Source organism: Procambarus clarkii, chromosome 5 (genome assembly GCF_040958095.1).
Source record: "Procambarus clarkii isolate CNS0578487 chromosome 5, FALCON_Pclarkii_2.0, whole genome shotgun sequence".
In the NCBI taxonomy this organism is placed as follows: domain Eukaryota; kingdom Metazoa; phylum Arthropoda; class Malacostraca; order Decapoda; family Cambaridae; genus Procambarus; species Procambarus clarkii.
Genome location: NC_091154.1, coordinates 13,788,664 through 13,811,220, shown reverse-complemented (window position 1 = coordinate 13,811,220; position 22,557 = coordinate 13,788,664). Strand labels below are relative to the sequence as shown.

The 22,557-nt window shown below is 41.6% G+C and overlaps 1 protein-coding gene across 1 annotated transcript in view; it reads right to left on the bottom strand.

The window, feature by feature from the left end:
* The window catches only part of LOC138373364 (uncharacterized), a 110,585-nt gene that overhangs the window by 85,004 nt on the left and 3,024 nt on the right, over positions 1-22,557 (bottom strand). The window contains exon 2 of the mRNA XM_069339564.1: positions 17,960-18,230. Within this exon, the coding sequence (XP_069195665.1) occupies positions 17,960-18,230 (271 nt within the window). The remainder of the gene's footprint in view (positions 1-17,959; positions 18,231-22,557) is intronic.

Below are 22,557 nucleotides of genomic sequence, written 5' to 3'. Positions count from 1 at the left end.
GTATTGTAGTACAGGTTGATGATAGTGAGTGGTGTCCCAGGGAACATAAAGGTATTGTGCTTTTGAAAAATAGGTGAGATAACAGGAATGTGCCAAGGGAAGTGAAAAAATTGGACGAGAAAAAGATGACCTAGTGTTTCCAGTGCAGACAAGAACATTCAAGATGGCCGCCGGCAAGAGGAAAAACAAAACAGAGCTTGATTTTGGGGGATTCAATGAAGAAAGCATTGATATAAGCAGTCTACACAACAAGATGGCAAAGTTAGATACTATAGTGAACTCTCATGTAGAAATAATCAGTAAATTGAAAGAAAGTAATGACCATCTGTGTAGCAAAGTTTTATGTCTTGAGGGTTTAGTGAAAGACTTGTGCAAGGACAAGAATCAATTGGAAACGCACTGCAAAGCCATGGAAGAGGTAAATAAACTCTTAAAAATAGCTTTGGAAGAAGTTAAAGCAAATTTAACCATAAATGACTACACTAGGTTAAGTAAGGATATTCAACAGGAGAAACAGTGTTTGTCAGCACAGATGGAGGAAGTTACACAGGGAATAGAACAGTGCAAGAAGGATATGCAACTCACCTATGCACAAGTACACAGGGAATAGAACAGTGCAAGAAGGATATGCAACTCACCTATGTACAAGTACACAGGGAATAGAACAGTGCAAGAAGGATATGCGTCACCTATGTACAAGTACACAGGGAATAGAACAGTGCAAGAAGGATATGCAATTCACACCTATGTACAAGTACACAGGGAATAGAACAGTGCAAGAAGGATACGCGTCACCTATGTACAAGTACACAGGGAATAGAACAGTGCAAGAAGGATATGCAACTCACCTATGTACAAGTACACAGGGAATAGAACAGTGCAAGAAGGATATGCAAGTCACCTATGTACAAGTACACAGGGAATAGAACAGTGCAAGAAGGATATGCAACTCACCTATGTACAAGTACACAGGGAATAGAACAGTGCAAGAAGGATATGCGTCACCTATGTACAAGTACACAGGGAATAGAACAGTGCAAGAAGGATATGCGTCACCTATGTACAAGTACACAGGGAATAGAACAGTGCAAGAAGGATATGCGTCACCTATGTACAAGTACACAGGGAATAGAACAGTGCAAGAAGGATATGCGTCACCTATGTACAAGTACACAGGGAATAGAACAGTGCAAGAAGGATATGCGTCACCTATGTACAAGTACACAGGGAATAGAACAGTGCAAGAAGGATATGCAAGTCACCTATGTACAAGTACACAGGGAATAGAACAGTGCAAGAAGGATATGCGTCACCTATGTACAAGTACACAGGGAATAGAACAGTGCAAGAAGGATATGCAAGTCACCTATGTACAAGTACACAGGGAATAGAACAGTGCAAGAAGGATATGCGTCACCTATGTACAAGTACACAGGGAATAGAACAGTGCAAGAAGGATATGCAACTCACCTATGCACAAGTACACAGGGAATAGAACAGTGCAAGAAGGATATGCGTCACCTATGTACAAGTACACAGGGAATAGAACAGTGCAAGAAGGATATGCAACTCACCTATGCACAAGTACACAGGGAATAGAACAGTGCAAGAAGGATATGCAACTCACCTATGTACAAGTACACAGGGAATAGAACAGTGCAAGAAGGATATGCAAGTCACCTATGTACAAGTACACAGGGAATAGAACAGTGCAAGAAGGATATGCAACTCACCTATGTACAAGTACACAGGGAATAGAACAGAGCAAGAAGGATATGCAACTCACCTATGTACAAGTACACAGGGAATAGAACAGTGCAAGAAGGATATGCAACTCACCTATGCACCAGTGGCCAAGGAGAAACAGTGTTTGTCAGCACAGATGGAGGAAGTTACACAGGGAATAGAACAGTGCAAGAAGGATATGCAACTCACCTATGCACAAGTGGCCAAGGAGAAGGAAAAAACTGAAGAAGCAGTAAAGGAAGTCAAACACTGCAGCAACCAGGATAAAACAAACATTAGGCTGGAAGTGAGAAAGGAATTGGCATCTCTCTTGAGATCTTGAGGTTATCTTGAGATGACTTCGGGGCTTAGCGTCCCCGCGGCCCGGTCCTCGACCAGGCCTCCTTTTTGTTACACAACCCCAGGAAGCAGCCCGTAGCAGCTGACTCCCAGGTACCTATTTACTGCTAGGTAACAGGGGCATCAGGGTGAAAGAATCATTTTTGCCCATTTGTCTCCGCCTCCACCAGGAATTGAACCCGGGGCCTCAGGACTACGAATCCGAAATGCTGTCCACCCAGCTGTCAGGCGTAACATTGTTCCTGACAGTAAGTAACGACGCCTGAAGTAAGTAACGACGCCTGAAGTAAGTAACGACGCCTGACGCAAGTAACGACGCCTGACGCCTGTAGTAAGTAACGACGCCTGACGCCTGTAGTAAGTAACCCGAAATTGATTCACAACTCAGTTGATCGGAGTAAGTCTCTGATAATTTTTGGTTGCAAAGAAAAGGAGATAACGTCTAGGGTCAGAAAAAGCTGTTGAAGAAGCGAAAGTAGTAGAAGCCTCGTGGAAGGTCTTACAACCATAGAGAATGTGCGCGACTACAGGAAAATAGGCAGATACGTAAAAGGGAAAGATCGACCTTTGAGGATCACCCTAAACGGTGCTAAACAGATGGAAGAAGTACTAAGGAATGCTAGAAAATTACAAAGTGATGAGGATGGGAAAGTGTGGTCGTTAAGACGAGATCTTTCAAGAGAAGACAGAGAGAAGCTGAAACTAAACCTCGTAGAGGCAAAACGTTTAAATGAGAGCAGGAATGAAGACTAAATCAATTCTATTTTCTACAAAGTGATAGAGGAAGGCAGGCCTGTAAAATGGTACAAAAAGGCAAACCAACAAGATTGCTAGAGAGAGGGGAAGTGAAGAATAAGGAGAGGGGGAACAAGTTCCTGAACATTGTATACACCAACATAGATGGAGTAAGATCGAAGATACTGGAGTTAAGTGATGTAATACAGCTGCAGACACCAGACATTGTTGCACTCACGGAGACAAAACTTGAAGATGTTATTTTAAATGAGGTCATATTCCCAAGGGGCTACTCAATTTGGAGACGGGACAGAAAAATTAGGAAAGGGGGTGGCGTTGCTGTGCTGGTAAAAGAACACCTAAAGGTGAAGGAAATAGTGACTGCCAATCCACAAGCAGTTGACATAATAGCACTAGAGATCTGCTATGAGGAAGATCAAATAATGATCATAAATGCATATAGTCCACCGCCAAGCAGCACATGGTGAAAGGAGGAGCTAGATAGTAAACGAGAAGGTCTTATAATAATAATGAGAGAGATTATAGCCAGAGCGGACAAAGATAGATCAAGACTGTTGATAGTCGGCGACTTCAACTTGAAATCCAAAGACTGTGAAGCATATAAAGCGAGAACAGAAGACTTTTGGAGCTGGAGATTTGTAGACCTCATCCTGGAAACATTCTTGTATCAACATGTTAAACAAGCTACGAGGATGAGGGAAGGGGTCATTTCTTCCATGCTATATTTAATATTTACCAGGAAGGAGGAAGAAATATTTGACATTCAGTACCTTCCTCCCTTGGGTAAAAGTGACCATGTCTTTTGGGAATAAAATATTCAATGCGTTATAATCTGGAAGAAAATAAGGAGGTTGAAGCAGTTGAAAAACCTGACTTCAGGAGAGGACATGGTCTATGGTCCTAGACCTGTACACTGTGGTCTCTCCCAGAACTATGTCCCAGACCTGTACACTATGGTCTCTCCCAGAACTATGGTCCCAGACCACTGTGGTCTCTCCCAGAACTATGTCCCAGACCTGTACACTGTGGTCTCTCCCAGAACTATGTCCCAGACCTGTACACTGTGGTCTCTCCCAGAACTATGGTCCCAGACCTGTACACTGTGGTCTCTCCACGAACTATGGTCCCAGACCACTGTGGTCTCTCCCAGAACTATGGTCCCAGACTTGTACACTGTGGTCTCTCCCAGAACTATGGTCCCAGACCTGTACACTGTGGTCTCTCCCAGAACTATGTCCCAGACCTGTACACTGTGGTCTCTCCCAGAACTATGGTCCCAGACCTGTACACTGTGGTCTCTCCACGAACTATGGTCCCAGACCACTGTGGTCTCCCAGAACTATGGTCCCAGACCTGTACACTGTGGTCTCTCCCAGAACTATGTCCCAGACCTGTACACTGTGGTCTCTCCCAGAACTATGGTCCCAGACCTGTACACTGTGGTCTCTCCACGAACTATGGTCCCAGACCACTGTGGTCTCTCCCAGAACTATGGTCCCAGACCTGTACACTGTGGTCTCTCCCAGAACTATGTCCCAGACCTGTACACTGTGGTCTCTCCCAGAACTATGTCCCAGACCTGTACACTGTGGTCTCTCCCAGAACTATGTCCCAGACCTGTACACTGTGGTCTCTCCCAGAACTATGTCCCAGACCTGTACACTGTGGTCTCTCCCAGAACTATGGTCCCAGACCTGTACACTATGGTCTCTCCCAGAACTATGGTCCCAGACCGGTACACTGTGGTCTCTCCCAGAACTATGGTCCCAGACCTGTACACTATGGTCTCTCCCAGAACTATGGTCCCAGACCTGTACACTGTGGTCTCTCCCAGAACTATGGTCCTCGACCTGTACACTGTGGTCTCTCCCAGAATTATGGTCCCAGACCTGTACACTTTGGTCTCTCCTAGAACTATGGTCCCAGACCACTGTGGTCTCTCTCAGAACTATGGTCGCAGACCACTGTGGTCTCTCCCAGAACTATGGTCCCAGACCTGTACACTGTTGTCTCTCCCAGAACTATGGTCCCAGACCTGTCCACTGTGGTCTGTCCCAGAAGTATGGTCCCAGACCACTGTGGTCTCTCCCAGAACTATGGTCCCAGACCTGTACACTATGGTCTCTCCCAGAACTATGGTCCCAGACCGGTACACTGTGGTCTCTCCCAGAACTATGTCCCAGACCTGTACACTGTGGTCTCTCCCAGAACTATGGTCCTCGACCTGTACACTGTGGTCTCTCCCAGAATTATGGTCCCAGACCTGTACACTTTGGTCTCTCCCAGAACTATGGTCCCAGACCACTGTGGTCTCTCTCAGAACTATGGTCGCAGACCACTGTGGTCTCTCCCAGAACTATGGTCCCAGACCTGTACACTGTTGTCTCTCCCAGAACTATGGTCCCAGACCACTGTGCTCTCTCCCAGAACTATGGTCCCAGACCTGTACACTGTGGTCTCTCCCAGACCTATGGTTCCAGACCACTGTGCTCTCTCCCAGAACTATGGTTCCAGACCTGTACACAGTGGTCTCTCCCAGAACTATGGTCCCAGACCACTGTGGTCTCTCCCAGAACTATGGTCCCAGAACTGTCCACTGTGGTCTCTCCCAGAACTATGGTCCCAGACCTGTACACTGTGCTCTCTCCCAAAACTATGGTCCCAGACCTGTACACTGTGGTCTCTCCCAGAACTATGGTCCCAGACCTGTACACTGTGGTCTCTCCCAGACCTATGATTCCAGACCACTGTGCTCTCTCCCAGAACTATGGTCCCAGACCTGTACACTGTGGTCTCTCCCAGAACTATGGTCCCAGACCTGTACACTGTGGTCTCTCCCAGAACTATGGTCCCAGACCTGTCCACTGTGGTCTGTCCCAGAAGTATGGTCCCAGACCACTGTGGTCTCTCCCAGAACTATGGTCCCAGACCTGTACACTGTGGTCTCTCCCAGAACTATGGTCCCAGACCTGTCCACTGTGGTCTCTCCCAGAACTATGGTCCCAGACCTGTACACTGCGCTCTCTCCCAAAACTATGGTCCCAGACTTGTACACCGTAGTCTCTCCCAGAACTATGGTTCCAGACCACTGTGGTCTCTCCCAGAACTATGGTCCCAGACCTGTACACTGTGCTCTCTCCCAAAACTATGGTCCCAGACCTGTACACTGTGGTCTCTCCCAGAACTATGGTCCCAGACCACTGTGGTCTCCCAGACTTATGGTCCCAGACCAGTGCACTGTGGTCTCTCCCAGAACTATGGTCCCAGACCACTGTGGTCTCTCCCAGAACTATGGTCCCTGACCACTGTGGTGTCTCCCTGACCTATGGCCCCAGACCACTTTGGTAGCTTCCAGAACTATGGTCCCAGACCACAATGGTCTGTCCAAGAACTATGGTCCCAGACCTGAATACTGTGGTCTCTACCATAACTATGGTCCCAGACCTGTCCACTGTGGTCTCACCCAGAACTATGGTCCCAGACCACTGTGGTCTCTCCCAGAACTATGGTCCCAGACCTGTACACTGTGCTCTCTCCGAGAACTATGGTCCCAGACCTGTACACTGTGGTCTCTCTCAGAACTATGGTCCCAGACCTGTCCACTGTGGTCTCTCCCAGAACTATGGTCCCAGACCTGTACACTGTGGTCTCTCCCAGAACTATGGTCCCAGACCTGTACACTGTGGTCTCTCCCAGAACTATGGTCCCAGACCTGTACACTGTGGTCTCTCCCAGAACTATGGTCCCAGACCTGTACACTGTGTTTTCTCCTAGAACTATGGTCCCAGACCTGTACACTGTGGTCTCTCCAAGAACTATTGTCGCAGACCACTGTGGTCTCTCCCAGAACTATGGTCCCAGACGTGTACTGTGGTCTCTCCCAGAACTATGGTCCCAGACCACTGTGGTCTCTCCCAGAACTATGGTCCCAGACCACTGTGGTCTCTCCCAGACCTGTCCACTGTGGTCTCTCCCAGAACTATGGTCCCAGACCTGTTCACTGTGCTTCCCAGAAATATGGTCCTAGACCTGTACACTGTGGTCTCTCCCAGAACTATGGTCTCAGACCACTGTGGTCTCTCCCAGAACTATGGTCCCAGACCTGTACACTATGGTCTCTCAGAACTATGGTCCCAGACCTGTCCACTGTGGTCTCCCCCAGAACTATGGTCCCAGACCTGTTCACTGTGCTCTCTCCCAGAACTATGGTCCCAGACCTGTACACTGTGGTCTCTCCCAGAATTATGGTCCCAGACCTGTACACTGTGGTCTCTCCCAGAATTATGGTCCCAGACCAGTACACTGTGGTCTCTCCCAGAACTATTGTCCCAGACCACTGTGGTCTCTCCCTGAACTATGGTCTCAGACCACTATGGTCTCTCCAAGAACTATGGTCTCAGACCTGTACACTGTGGCCCCAGACCTGTATATGCACTGTGGTCTCTCCTACAACTATGGTCCCAGACCACAATGGTCTCTCCCAGAACTATGGTTCCAGACCTGTACACTGTGGTATCTCCCAGAACTATGGTCCCAGACCTTTACACTGTGGTCTCGCCCAGAATTATGGTCCCAGACCTGTACACTGTGGTCTCGCCCAGAAATATAGTCCCAGACCACTTTAGTCTCTCCCAGAACTATGGCCCCAGACCTGTACACTGTGGTCTCTCCCAGAACTATGGTCCCAGACCTGTACACTGTGGTCTCTCCCAGAACTATGGTCCCAGGCCTGTCCACTGTGGTCTCTCCCAGAAGTATGGTTCCAGACCTGTATACTGTGGTCTCTCCCAGAACTATGGTCCCAGACCACTGTGGTCTCTCCCAGAACTATGGTCCCAGACCTGTACACTGTGGTCTCTCCCAGAACTATGATCCCAGACCTGTACACTGTGGTCTCTCCCAGAACTATGGTCCCAGGCCTGTCCACTGTGGTCTCTCCCAGAACTATGGTCCCAGACCTGTACACTGTGGTCTCTCCCAGAACTATGGTCCCAGACCTGTACACTGTGGTCTTTCTCAGAACTATGGTCCCAGACCTGTACACTGTGGTCTCTCCCAGAACTATGGTCCCAGACCTGTCCACTGTGGTCTCTCCCAGAACTATGGTTCCAGGCCTGTACACTGTCGTCTCTCCCAGAACTATGGCCCCAGACCTGTACACTGTGGGGTCTTCCAGAACTATGGTCCCAGACCTGTACACTGTGGTCTCTCTCAGAACTATGGACCCAGACTTGTACACTGTGGTCTCTCCCAGAATTATGGTCCAAGACCAGGACACTGTGGTCTCTCCCAGAACTATGGACCCAGACCTGTACACTGTGGTCTCTCCCAGAATCATGGTCCAAGACCAGGACACTGTGGTCTCTCCCAGAACTATGGTCCCAGACCACTGTGGTCTCTCCCTGAACTATGTTCCCAGACCACTTTGGTAGCTCCCAGAACTATGGTCCCAGACCTGCACACTGTGGCCCCTGTTGGAAATTTCCAACACTAATAAACTACTATTGTATTATAATAAATCATCATTATTATATACTAACTACAGTAGTTATTAATTTCACTAACGGTAGTGTAAACATAAATTAAACCATTTCATCTGCGTATTAGTGCTAGAATTCTCATGAAATCGAGTAGCAACACTGCGTCAGATAATGTCTAGTTAGACACGTTTATTACCAATGTGTTAGAGAATTGAATGTGGTTCTCTAAAATTATCAGTATTCCGGGTAATAATTACCTACGGATAATATGACTCCCGATAATCTAAAACCGAGAGTTATTAAATGAAATTGTTATCAAATAGCAGTTCTATCTGTTACGTGCGAATGCCATGGAGAGAATAAAATCTTCTCCATTTCTCGTTTAACACCATTAAACGAGAATATGATAGTGACTGGGGAGTTTTTATCGACAAGAATTACATTGATACCCGGTTAACAGTTAACAATTACTTATTCACGTGTTCTATAGTGCCCGGCCAGTTAATAACGCATCAACAATTGAAGCCACGACCCGTAATTACATGTACACAGCAGTGGACGTCTGGGACTGGCTGAAGCGGTTTCGGCAGACCTCAGTATTTGATACGCTCATGTTAAGTATACCATTCTCGTTTGATGCATCATCCTAGATTGTATATTTGTGAGTAGTATGTCGTTATACAGCAAGGATACCCAATACACAACGTTAGTTGAATTTCAACAATTTCTCCGTTTTCATGAATATTTGAAATAAATCGTAGCCTAATCAAATGCTACTTAAATTTCTCTGATTTCAGCGTGCATACGAGGAGTCGACAAGTTGTTTCTCATCATTCGTGATATTCACTTCGGGTTCTTTCTTTATTGGGATCCTGTGACCACGAGGAAGAATGACGAAATGGTGTTACAGAAATCGTCTTACAGCAAAGACATTTATTTCGTACAAATTTATCTAATATTATTACTGATTTCCATATAATTCATATAGGATCTTTACATTGAATAGATTATTGCCAGAAATGATGATTTGGTAATTAATGTGTTTTGCTCTGACTGTTGCTCAGTAATTCATAATCTTTAATATTCACAATTTGAGTTATCATATCTTTGAATCTATTGTAGTTTAGATTTACTATGTTATTAACTCAACAATGAACTAGTAATGAACCACACTGGTTCCTAGATACATATTAACTTCTAGAAATACCCCCCCTCCCCCATGTTGATATTTGAGGCTTTGACTTTAATTAATTAATAATACAGTCTATTCATTATTTTCAAGTGATTATTCATTTAATTAGTATCCATAGACACTGGTTCTCTAGTGTCATTCTAATGATCACTTTTATTCGTTTTCTCAAAAGTGGGTGGTCCTTCGATTTATTAAATACAATAAGCAAATAATTGAATATATGAGTCAAGCCCCATAAATCCAACATTATGGTCCTTCGAACCGGATATATACTAATTAGTCATAACTAATCACCGTGTGAAGTAGTTTAAACTAACCACATTTATTAATTGTGGCTACCGGCAGTGTACCACATAGGTTAGCCTAATTCACACCAATTTATTTGCTGCTTATACCTCATGTATAAAGTAGCACTAGTGGGACACAGTCAACTGCCCACAACACTCAGACCTATACCTCACACTGAGGTAAGAATCTTCAGGTCACCAGGAGCAACAGCTCATAACTTCTATAATAATTCCACATTAACACCTGCGTTAGAGTGGCCTCACCATCTAACTATTATTTATTTAGGTGGTAATGACATCCATCCTACTCGACACCCAGCTAAGGTAATTAATCACCTTAAAACAATAATTTCCTCATTTAAACTTGTTAGCAGTTCAGTAGTGTTCACATTGGTGGAACCTCGCCAACTGAGCAATAATAATCATTGGGGAGTGAGTCCAGAATATTACCAAAGAGCTGCCAAATATATAAACTTTAGGTTGAGAAAGAGAGTACGATTGGATGCCACTTACATTCAATTTACAGCCAGACCATACAGGCAAAACCTGGCAAGAGATGGTGTACACCTGTCAGGTGAGTCTAGGTCACATGTAGTTGACAAGTTGGTCAACACAATCAACCACCATAAAAGGCTGTGGCTGGCAAGCCAAATTAATTGTACATAATTGTATTTTCACCTGTGTGTGCAAGTGCACCTTTATATAAACTATAAAATCTAAAAAACAAAAACACAGTACAACTATATATTCACATTATTGCACCACAAATTATTCTATGCCAACTTTTATTAGGTAGGAATTTAGGCTGTGATTGTGCTGAATTTGGCACAAATGCAGACTAAATAAATTTGTAGTTTCTTAGGTAGAAATTCTTACAACTAGTCTTGAACTAGTTAGTAGTGCATACATTATACATTCTTGTGCTGACCCTGTCAAGGGTGGGATTGGTGAAGTTCAAGCACTGCTCAAAATCCTTAGCTACTTATTGTTAGGTAGGTACATTTAACCTCGAGTGAGGTAGAGTGTAATTTAGCCAGATTAACATGGAATGCACCAGACAACATGGAATGCACCAGACAACACGGAATGAATTTGTTGTCATCTGCTGGAGGCAAGTTGCTTACTGGACCGGTGCTTTTCCAACAAAACCCAGCGTCAACCAACCAACAATCTAACAATACAATAGTGGCGTGACTAGGCTTGGAACAGTCACCCCTACATTTCAGAGAAATATCTGAAGATAATGAGTCTGATCCACCTGTACATCGTCTGTGGGATTTAGACACTTTAGGTATTGTCCCTGAACAACCAAGCCCTGATGATATGTGGACTTACCAGCAATATCTGGATACAGTTGTCTATAAGGACAAACAATACTGGGTGAGACTACCATGGAAGTTGAATCATCCACAACTTCCAGTTAATTATTTCATGGCAGCCTCTCAATTACAGTCTCAATTAATACGGCTGAAGAAACAGCCAGACAAATTGAACATGTATCATCAATTAATTCAACAACAACTCAGTAGTAAATTTATCGAAGTTGTTGATAATGATGACCGAAAAATAGGTCACTATTTACCCCATCACGCTGTGGTAAAAGATTCATTGACAATGCCAATACGTATTGTCTTCAACTGTAGTGCCAAAGTGAAGCCAAACAGCGTGTCCTTGAATGAATGTCTCCAAACGGGACCTAGCCTAACACAAAGGCTACATGATGTACTATTACGATTCCGCACTGGTATTTTTGCTTATACTGCTGATATCAGTAAAGCTTTCCTTAGAGTAGGCTTGCAAGAAGAGTATCGTAACTACACCAAATTTCTCTGGATTAAGGACCCACTGGATCCTGACAGTGATGTCATAACCTACCGGTTTGCCTCTGTGCTATTCGGAGCGACTTCCTCCCCGTTTCTACTCCAGGCCACATTAGATACACATTTGAGGAAGTCAAATAGCCCTTATAAAACAGAGATCAGTGATAACTTGTATGTCGATAATTTCCAGGGAACTACAAATGACAAATCCAAATTGGTAGGAATTTACCATGAGTCTAACCGTGAGTTATTAGGAGCCAATATGCCACTACAATCATGGGCCTCAAACAACAAATCATTAGACCAGATAATCGAGAAAGAATTTCCGGGTTATCAGGTGCCTAATCAATTAAAAGTTCTGGGCGTGGAATGGAACACAGGTACTGACTAGATGAATGTCAAGTCAGTATAAACCAATAATTCATCCCTTACCATGAGAAAATTACTCTCGTATGTCAGTCAACCATTTGACCCTTTAGGCTTACTTAGTCCTATATTAATAAGGGGCAAACTCCTAATGCAGGAATGCTGGCAGAAACATATGGGATGGGATGATCCGTTGCCAATTGAGTTGCAGGATAAATGGCAAATACTCGCAACGGATTTCAATCAATTAGGTGTTTTGAAATTTCCTCGTAATGCTTCAGGACAAAACTTACCCACAAATTTACACGTTTTTTTTGCGATGCCTCTGGCAAAGCGTATGGCGCTGCAGCCTACTTAGTCAATAGTGCACAATCAATTTTACTCACATCTAAAGCAAGAGTTGCTCCAATCATGAAGAGATCTTTACATCAAATGGAGTTAACTGCATTGCTGGTGGGAGTAAGATTGGCTCATTGCCTGACCAAGACACTCAGTAATATCCACTTTGGTGAAATCGTAGTGTGGTCAGACAATGAGGCAGTCTTACAATGGGTAAGAAATAACAACAATAAAACTCCCTACGTTAGTAATCGCGTTAGGGAAATTCATGAATTATCTGCTGGATATAAATTCAGACATGTCCCCACTAAGGACAATCCTGCAGATTACTTATCTCGAGGTTTAACATTAAAACAGCTAGTCAAGTCTTCGATGTGGTTTAATGGACCTTCATGGCTTGTTAGTGGTCAGTGGCCTAAACAGAAACCACAAGTCATAGTGACCAGTATCGCTACTCCTATGAAAGAACCAGAACCTCATCGAATCTCAGCTATTAATCCTCACAATTATTCTAACTTGAGTAAGTTATTAAGAGTGACAGCACATGTGTTTGACTTTCATGCTAAGATAGGAATCAGACATAAGTTTCCCAATCCTATCCTCTACTGGATCAAACGTGCACAACAAGAGACATATGGAAGTGAATATGAAAATCTTCCAGATAAATTAACCAAGTCTCTAGGTATCTGGTATGATACCAGCACTGATAATATATTAAGGTGTGGAGTACGTTTGCTTCATGCAAAAATTGATTTGGATACAAAGAATCCGATCCTTCTACCACGTCACCACATTATTACAAAGCTTCTAGTTTTACATCACCATCAATATGATACTTTGCATGGTGGAGTGCTAGACACTCACACCGACCTCAGACAGAAATATTGGCTACCTCAAGGTCGTCAAACTGTCAAATCAATCATTAAGTTCTGTGTAATCTGCAAAAGATACGACGCTCGAGTGTGTTCTTACCCAGGACCTCCACCACTCCCTAAGGAGGGAGTAGTTCATCTTCGTCCCTTTGAGACCACTGGTGTCGATTACACAGGAGCCTTGCTTCTCACTGGTACTCCAGATAAGATACCAGTGAAAGCTTATATTTGCCTCTTCACGTGTCCTACCACACGAGGCGTACATCTAGAAGTGACTTCTGACATGAGTGCCGAAGCCTTCATCCAAGCTTTTCGTAGATTTGCAGCTCGCAGATCCTGTCCCAAACAAATGATATCTGATAATGGTTCAAATTTTGTGGCAGGAGAAGCCTGTCTACGAGAGATATGGAATCATCCAGAAGTGCAGTCTGTCCTGCAGAGACGACAATGCCACTGGAAATTTATTGCTCCCAGAGCCCCCTGGCAAGGTGGGTTCTACGAACGTATGATAGGGACTGTCAAGAAATGTTTAAGGAAGACCTTGCATCGACAGAAAATTAGTTACTCCGAACTCCAAACACTCGTTGTGGAAATTGAGGCGAGAGTCAACAATCGCCCATTAACTTACCTATCAGATGATTTCTCACAGAGAGAACCTCTGAGTCCTCACATTTAATACATGGAGGCCTGCTGAGCCCTCTGATACCTTTGGCAGAAGAGGACCCCCGTCGACCCTTCCCATGTAACCAGGAGTGACTTAGTAGAAAGTTACCAACATCTCTCGAGAGTAATTGAAAGGTGGAATGAGGTGTGGACTCGAGAGTACCTCACAGCTCTACGAGAGTACCACTATGGAGCTTCGAGCCCCTATAATAAAGTTCAACTCAAACCAGGAGACCTAGTATTGGTTGACAGTGATGGACCTCTTGGTCCATCACTGGGTCAGAATGGGTCTATAGGCAAAATTGTTGCTATCCACCCAGATCACCAAGGCATCCTTAGAGTAGTCCGGGTTTTGTGCCGAGGCACTACTACCCTAAAAACATTAGAGAAGTTGGTACCTCTCGAATTAGCAGAACGAGAGTGTTTAACAGAACCAGCTTCACCTACAGTTTCCGAGGACAACAATTCTGATCCACCAGGCACCCGCCCAACTAGAGCAGCTGCTCAACAATGCAAACGGAAACTACAAGCCTATTATAGCTCTGACTAAGAGCAAATAATTTCCCATCCAATTTAAGTAATCATGATGATGCTGTGTTGGGATGTCAAGTAACAAATCAGTTACAAGTCACAATGACCCAAGACATTCACCTCACAGTGGATTCTCAGTTACTTTAAATTGTATGATTTAATCCTTAATTTGTTTGTGTAGGCTATCAACTATAACATTATTTCATCTAGAGCATCTATGAGTTTGCAAAACTTTAAGACTTAGTAACATAACCATTACACGTCATCACGACACCAGTCACAGAGTACATTGTAGGCTTTAGTAGTCATTAACTTTAGATGATTCACAATTCCATGTTTTCATTTAACATGAGTTCCTTTACAAGACTTAAATTCTTGTATGTCCTTGACAATTATGGGACATCCGTTATGTGTGTACTAACGTACTAACATACTAACATTTATACTAACTTCGGGATAGGTACGTCAGTACTCAACATTGCACTGCGACCCGAGTTTTCTCCCCCCGGAGTTATGTTGGAAATTTCCAACACTAATAAACTACTATGTATTATAATAAATCATCATTATTATATACTAACTACAGTAGTTATTAATTTCACTAACGGTAGTGTAAACATAAATTAAACCATTTCATCTGCGTATTAGTGCTAGAAATCTCATGAAATCGAGTATCAACACTGCGTCAGATAATGTCTAGTTAGACACGTTTATTACCAATGTGTTAGAGAATTGAATGTGGTTCTCTAAAATTATCAGTATTCCGGGTAATAATTACCTACGGATAATATGAGTCCCGATAATCTAAAACCGAGAGTTATTAACTGAAATTGTTATCAAATAGCAGTTTTATCTGTTACGTGCGAATGCCATGGAGAGAATAAAATCTTCTCCATTTCTCGTTTAACACCATTAAACAAGAATATGATAATATTTAAGTCCCTATAATTGCAACCCAGTTCTCATTAACGTATTACATCCATAATTGCGCGGAAAAGAATTATTCGTGATTAATAATTTCTGTGGTGAATGCGAGAGACGGGTTGAGGGAAGGCGGAGACGCCATTGGACACGAGGCATTCCTGGCGTGAAGAGTGGCGAGACACGTGGTAGTGACTGGGGAGTTTTTATCGACAAGAATTACGTTGATACCCGGTTAACAGTTAACAATTACTTATTCACGTGTTCTATAGTGCGCGGCCAGTTAATAACGCGTCAACAATTGAAGCCACGACCCGTAATTACACGTACACAGCAGTGGACGCCTGGGACTGGCTGACGCGGTTTCGGCAGACCTCAGTATTTGATACGCTCATGTTAAGTATACCATTCTCGTTTGATGCATCATCCTAGATTGTATATTTGTGAGTAGTATGTCGTTATACAGCAAGGATAACCAATACACAACGTTAGTTGAATTTCAGCAATTTCTCCGTTTTCATGAATATTTGAATTAAATCTTAGTCTAATCAAATGCTACTTAAATTTCTCTGATTTCAGCGTGCATACGAGGAGTCGACAAGTTGTTTCTCATCATTCGTCATATTCACCTCGGGTTCTTTCTTTATTGGGATCCTGTGACCACGAGGAAGAATGACGAAATGGTGTTACAGAAATCGTCTTACAGCCAAGACATTTATTTCGTACAAATTTATCTAATATTATTACTGATTTCCATATAATTCATATAGGATCTTTACATTGAATAGATTATTGCCAGAAATTATGATTTGGTAATTAATGTGCTTTGCTCTGACTCTTGCTCAGTAGTTCATAATCTTTAATATTCACAATTTGAGTTATGATATCTTTGAATCTATTGTAGTTTAGATTTACTATGTTATAGTAAATCTACACTGATTTACTATGTTATTAACTCAACAATGAACTAGTAACGAACTACACTGGTTCCTAGATATATATGAACGTCTAGAAATATCCCCCCAATGTTGATATTTGAGGCTTTGACTTTAATTAATTAATAATACAGTCTATTCATTATTTTCAAGTGATTATTCATTTAATTAGTATCCATAGACACTGGTTCTCTAGTGTCATTCTAATTATCACTTTTATTCGTTTTCCCTCTTTTCTCAAAAGTGGGTGGTCCTTCGATTTATTGAATACAATAAGCAAATAATTGAATATATGAGTCAAGCCCCAGAAATCCAACAGCCCCAGACCTGTACACTGTGGTCTCTCCTAGAACTATGGCCCCAGACCTGTACACTGTGGTCTCTCCCAGAACTATGGTCCCAGACCTGTCCACTGTGGTCTTTCCCAGAACTATGGTCCCAGACCTGTACACTGTGGTCTCTCCCAGAACTATAGACCCAGACCTGTCCACTGTGGTCCCTCCTAGAACTATGGTCCCAGACCTATACACTGTGGTCTCTAACAGAACTATGGTCACAGACCTGTCCACTGTGGTCTCTCCTAGAACTATGGTCCCAGACCTGTCCGCTGTGATCTTTCCTAGAACTATGGTCCCATACCTGTACACTGTGGTCTCTCCCAGAACTATGGTCCCAGACCTGTCCACTGTGGTCTCTCCTAGAACTATGGTCCCAGACCTGTACACTGTGGTCTCTCCCAGAACTATGGTCCCAGACCTGTACACTGTGGTCTCTCCCAGAACTATGGTCCCAGACCTGTACACTGTGGTCTCTCCCAGAACTATGGTCCCAGACCTGTACACTGTGGTCTCCCAGAATTATGGTCCCAGACCACTGTGGTCTCTCCCAGAACTATGGTCCCAGACCACTGTGGTCTCTCCCAGAACTATGGTCCCAGACCACTGTGGTCTCTCCCAGAACTATGGTCCCAGACCTGTACACTGTGGTCTCTCCCAGAACTATGGTCCCAGACCTGTACACTGTGGTTTCTCCCAGAACTATGGTCCCAGACCTGTACACTGTGGTCTCTCCCAGAACTATGGTCCCAGACCTGTACACTGTGGTCTCTCCCAGGACTATGGTCCCAGACCACTGTGGTCTCTCCCAGAACTATGGTCCCAGACCACTGTGGTCTCTCCCAGAACTATGGTCCTAGACCACTGTGGTCTCTCCCAGAACTATGATCCCAGACCACTGTGGTCTCTCTCAGAACTATGGTCCCAGACCTGTACACTGTGGTCTCCCAGAACTCTGATCCCAGACCATTGTGGTCTCTCCCAGAACTATGATCCCAGACCACTGTGGTCTCTCCCAGAACTATGGTCCCAGACTACTGTGGTCTCCCAGAACTATGGTCCCAGACCACTGTGGTCTCTCCCAGAACTATGGTCCCAGACCACTGTGGTCTATCCCAGAACTATGGTCCCAGACCACTGTGGTCTCTCCCAGAACTATGGTCCCAGACCACTGTGGTCTCCCAGAACTATGGTCCCAGACCTGTACACTGTGGTCTCCCAGAACTATGGTCCCAGACCACTGTGGTCTCTCCCAGACCAAGCCATGTACCTACAGACCTAGTGCATCACCAGTACACCAAGACTGGTGTTGCCAACAAGGAGTCATCATAATACAAAGGACGGTGCAATACTTGACAAAGTAATAAACAAACTTACCTTGACTTAACTGATAAGACTGGTCTGATTGACCTGGTTATTGCACTACGAGTTTCAACCTCAGGAGTCCACTCGTCGTCGTCGTCATCGTCGTCGTCAGTTGATGACCTCTTCCGTTGACCTCGGGGCAGTGTTCCAGTACACCTTCTGCGATGACGTTCCCGCATCACTTGTGACGGACCGTTGCAACTTTGTCTCTGATGACGGGAGCCTCTTTGTTGCTGACCTTCTGTCAACTTTACCATGAAGCTCGGCACCTTCACATTTATCCCTGAAATTTACAATTAATTAGGAATCATATAATTATAGTTAATTGTTAAATAAGTACACACAACAATATGCTGCTATGCTATTCTATACAAAGCATTACAGACTATAGATTAAAAGCTTGGCCAGAGCTTGTGTGAAATATTCACCTCGCATGATGGTTAGTTATACCTGGACACACAAGAACACGTGAGAAGTTAGTCTAGTTTACTGCCCTACACTAGCACACTCTTGAGTAAAGTTATACCTGGACACACAAGATCACGTGAGAAGTTAGTCTAGTTTACTGCCCTACACTAGCAAACTCTTGAGTAAAGTTATACCTGGACACACAAGATCACGTGAGAAGTTAGTCTAGTTTACTGCCCTACACTAGCAAACTCTTGAGTAAAGTTATACCTGGACACACAAGATCACGTGAGAAGTTAGTCTAGTTTACTGCCCTACACTAGCACACTCTTGAGTAAAGTTATACCTGGACACACAAGATCACGTGAGAAGTTAGTCTAGTTTACTGCCCTACACTAGCAAACTCTTGAGTAAAGTTATACCTGGACACACAAGATCACGTGAGAAGTTAGTCTAGTTTACTGCCCTACACTAGCAAACACTTGAGTAAAGTTATACCTGGACACACAAGATCACGTGAGAAGTTAGTCTAGTTTACTGCCCTACACTAGCAAACTCTTGAGTAAAGTTATACCTGGACACACAAGATCACGTGAGAAGTTAGTCTAGTTTACTGCCCTACACTAGCAAACTCTTGAGTAAAGTTATACCTGGACACACAAGATCACGTGAGAAGTTAGTCTAGTTTACTGCCCTACACTAGCAAACTCTTGAGTAAAGTTATACCTGGACACACAAGATCACGTGAGAAGTTAGTCTAGTTTACTGCCCTACACTAGCAAACTCTTGAGTAAAGTTATACCTGGACACACAAGATCACGTGAGAAGTTAGTCTAGTTTACTGCCCTACACTAGCAAACTCTTGAGTAAAGTTATACCTGGACACACAAGATCACGTGAGAAGTTAGTCTAGTTTACTGCCCTACACTAGCAAACTCTTGAGTAAAGTTATATATATATATATATATATATATATATATATATATATATATATATATATATATATATATATATATATATATATATATTAAGATGAATAGGAAAACCAGGGATATACTGAACATCTTGTTTCAGATTCTTTACTTTAAAATGCATAACGTTTCGAATACTTCTCGTATTCATCATCAGATCTAAAAGAAAAAACAGAAATCACAATCAAATAACTAGTAAACAAAGAACTCATACTGAATATAATTGCCTATCAAAGAAAGGAAAATGCTTATAAAACAAAACACTTAAGCGCACTTAAAGTGATCAATACAAATAAAACTTATTAACTGTCACATATATAAAAGCTAATTTAAAAATCCATTAGACTACAAGACGAAATTTATAACTACTAAAACAAACCATTCTATTAAACTTACGTGAAGTGATCAGAAGTGAAACTTGATACCCAACACATAGATACTAAACACTATAACAAATATTCATATAATGACTACAAATCTACAAAAAATGTATATAAAGTACAAACAGAATAAACGTCAATTATAAAGTACTAACCAAAATCTTATAAAAACTCAAATATTAAATAAATTTAAATACCAAAAAATGTATTATATATCCTAAATAAAAGATTATAATAATGTACAATGTCAAGACTTGAAATAAGTAAGAAAGGGCAAAGGCATGATAAACTAAACAAAATTATAATAAAATTAAACTACCAGAATGAACTATAAATCAATTTACAGGGCCTACTGTGCACTATACAGTGTACAATTGAACAGCTGAAAGGTTGCTATTTAACAGAGGCCGCAGCTCCTTTATATATAAGGATTCCATTACTCTCAAATCTGACTGGCCATTCATACAAGTGTCCAGAATGATTAAACTCATAACAATGGTTTCTAATCTCCGAAAATGCTGGTTTAGACAATGGTAATCCAGTCCTAAAAGATAATCCCCGGTGCTCAAGTATCCTAATCTTAAAAGTTCCGAATGGAACTCCAGATATATCCAGCATTACAGCTGGAACAATTATACATATATACGACATTTGAGCACAATGGGGTAGGCACTTTATCTTTAAATTTAAAATAAGAGCCTATGGTATTTGTGTTGACAAAAATAAATCTAAAGTCTACTTGAGGATAATAATGCTACAACAGTCTCCTCAAACGACTCCTTACAGAAAAACTAATAGTGCCATAAAATGGTAATTTAATATATTTAAGATCCCTTTCTACTGTAGTAATCCTACACGATGGGTGAAACTTTTTATTTAAGAAATTCCTTATAAAGGTATAAACCATATGCAAAGGATAACCATTATTTGAAAAAAATTTCACAAGAAAATTAATTTCTTTATCAAAGTTATTCCAATTTGAACATAAAACAAAGGCCCTATTCAGTAGAGTGTTAATTGCATTTTTCTTGAAAATATCAGGGACAAAAGAATTAAAATTTAAACCTAAACCAGTAAAAGTTGGTTTCCTAAAAACATTAGTGTAAACCAGTAAAAGTTGGTTTCCTAAAAACATTAGTGTTTTTAGGAAACCATTAAGGTTATTCACCCATTAAGGTTATTCACTTTTACATCAAGAAACGACAATGAATTGTCCACTTCACACTCTGCAGTAAAACGTATATTACTATGTTGTGCATTAAGATACTCTCTAAATTTCTCAATATGACATTGGTCCTTGAATAACAAAAAAGTGTCATCTACATATCTCCTGTACAAGACTGGTTTAAAGGCCAAAGGACAATTATCAAGCCAATTTATTTCATGAAAACTCAAAAAAGCATTAGCCAGTGCAGGACCTAAAGGCGACCCCATTGCTACTCCATCAATTTGTTTATAATATTTATTATTAAACATAAAGATGGAGTCTTTAACCGCTATTTCTAACAGCCGTCTGAATATTTTACTACAAAATCCAGAAACTAAGTTAGTGTCAGCAAATAATTGATTCACACAGATATCAATGGTTTCCAACAGAGGAATATTAGTAATAAGTGATTCAACATCGAAACTGGCCATTATAGTTGGGAACTCAAAATTTAAAGAGGAAAGTTCTTTTACAAAATCCTGAGAATTTCTCACAGTAAATTCATTATGCGTTAATGGTTCTAATAATGGAACCAGAAACTTTGCCAGTTTATAATTAAAAGTGCCAATCGCTGATAAAATAGGACGAATCGGTATACCTGTTTTATGAACTTTAGGTAACCCGTATAAGATGCCTGGCTTAGAGCCAGTTGCAAGTAATTTTGTATAATCAAAAAGAGAGTCTTTCAGACTTCTTAAAACTCTATTTAGTTTATCCTCACATTTCAAAATATACGAAAAAAGGTCTATATCAACTAACGTAAATTTAGAGAGGTCTTCTAACAACCTTTCAACCTTATTCACATACTCTAACTTGTCCAAAACCACTATACCCCTACCTTTATCTGGCCTGGTAATACAAATACCCTATCATTCTTTAAGCCATTAATACAATCCAATTTCCTTTTGTCAAAAAGAGGGAATGTAGATTTATATTTACCAAAGTCATTAAAGACTTCATGTGCTAAGGAAGAAACAGTACTGATGATATTGGTCCAACTATAATTTGTACCAGTCCTTAGGGTACAAGTTTTCAATGTATTGCATAACCGCTCAAAACCTAAAAAATGATTAACAAATTTAGGTTTTTAACACGTCAACCCGAAGTCAAACCCCAGAGAGAGAAGTTCTTTCTCAATGGGAGACAGAATTCTCTTTGAAAAATTGAAAACCACCTTATCAGGGTCCACCGAATTAATTGAAGGTATACCCAAGTTCCGCAATTTCTTTATATATATATATATATATATATATATATATATATATATATATATATATATATATATATATATATATATATATTATATATATATATATATATATATATATATATATATATATATATATATATATATATATATATATATATATATATATATATATATATATATATATATATATATATATATATATATATATATATATATATATATATATATATATATATATATATATATATATATATATATATATATATATATATATATATATATATATATATATATATATATATATATAGGTAGGGGTATAGTGGTTTTGGACAAGTTAGAGTATGTGAATAAGGTTGAAAGGTTGTTAGAAGACCCCTATATAGATAGATATATCTATCTATCTGCGTACAAGCCTTAACGGTCTCCAGGCATTT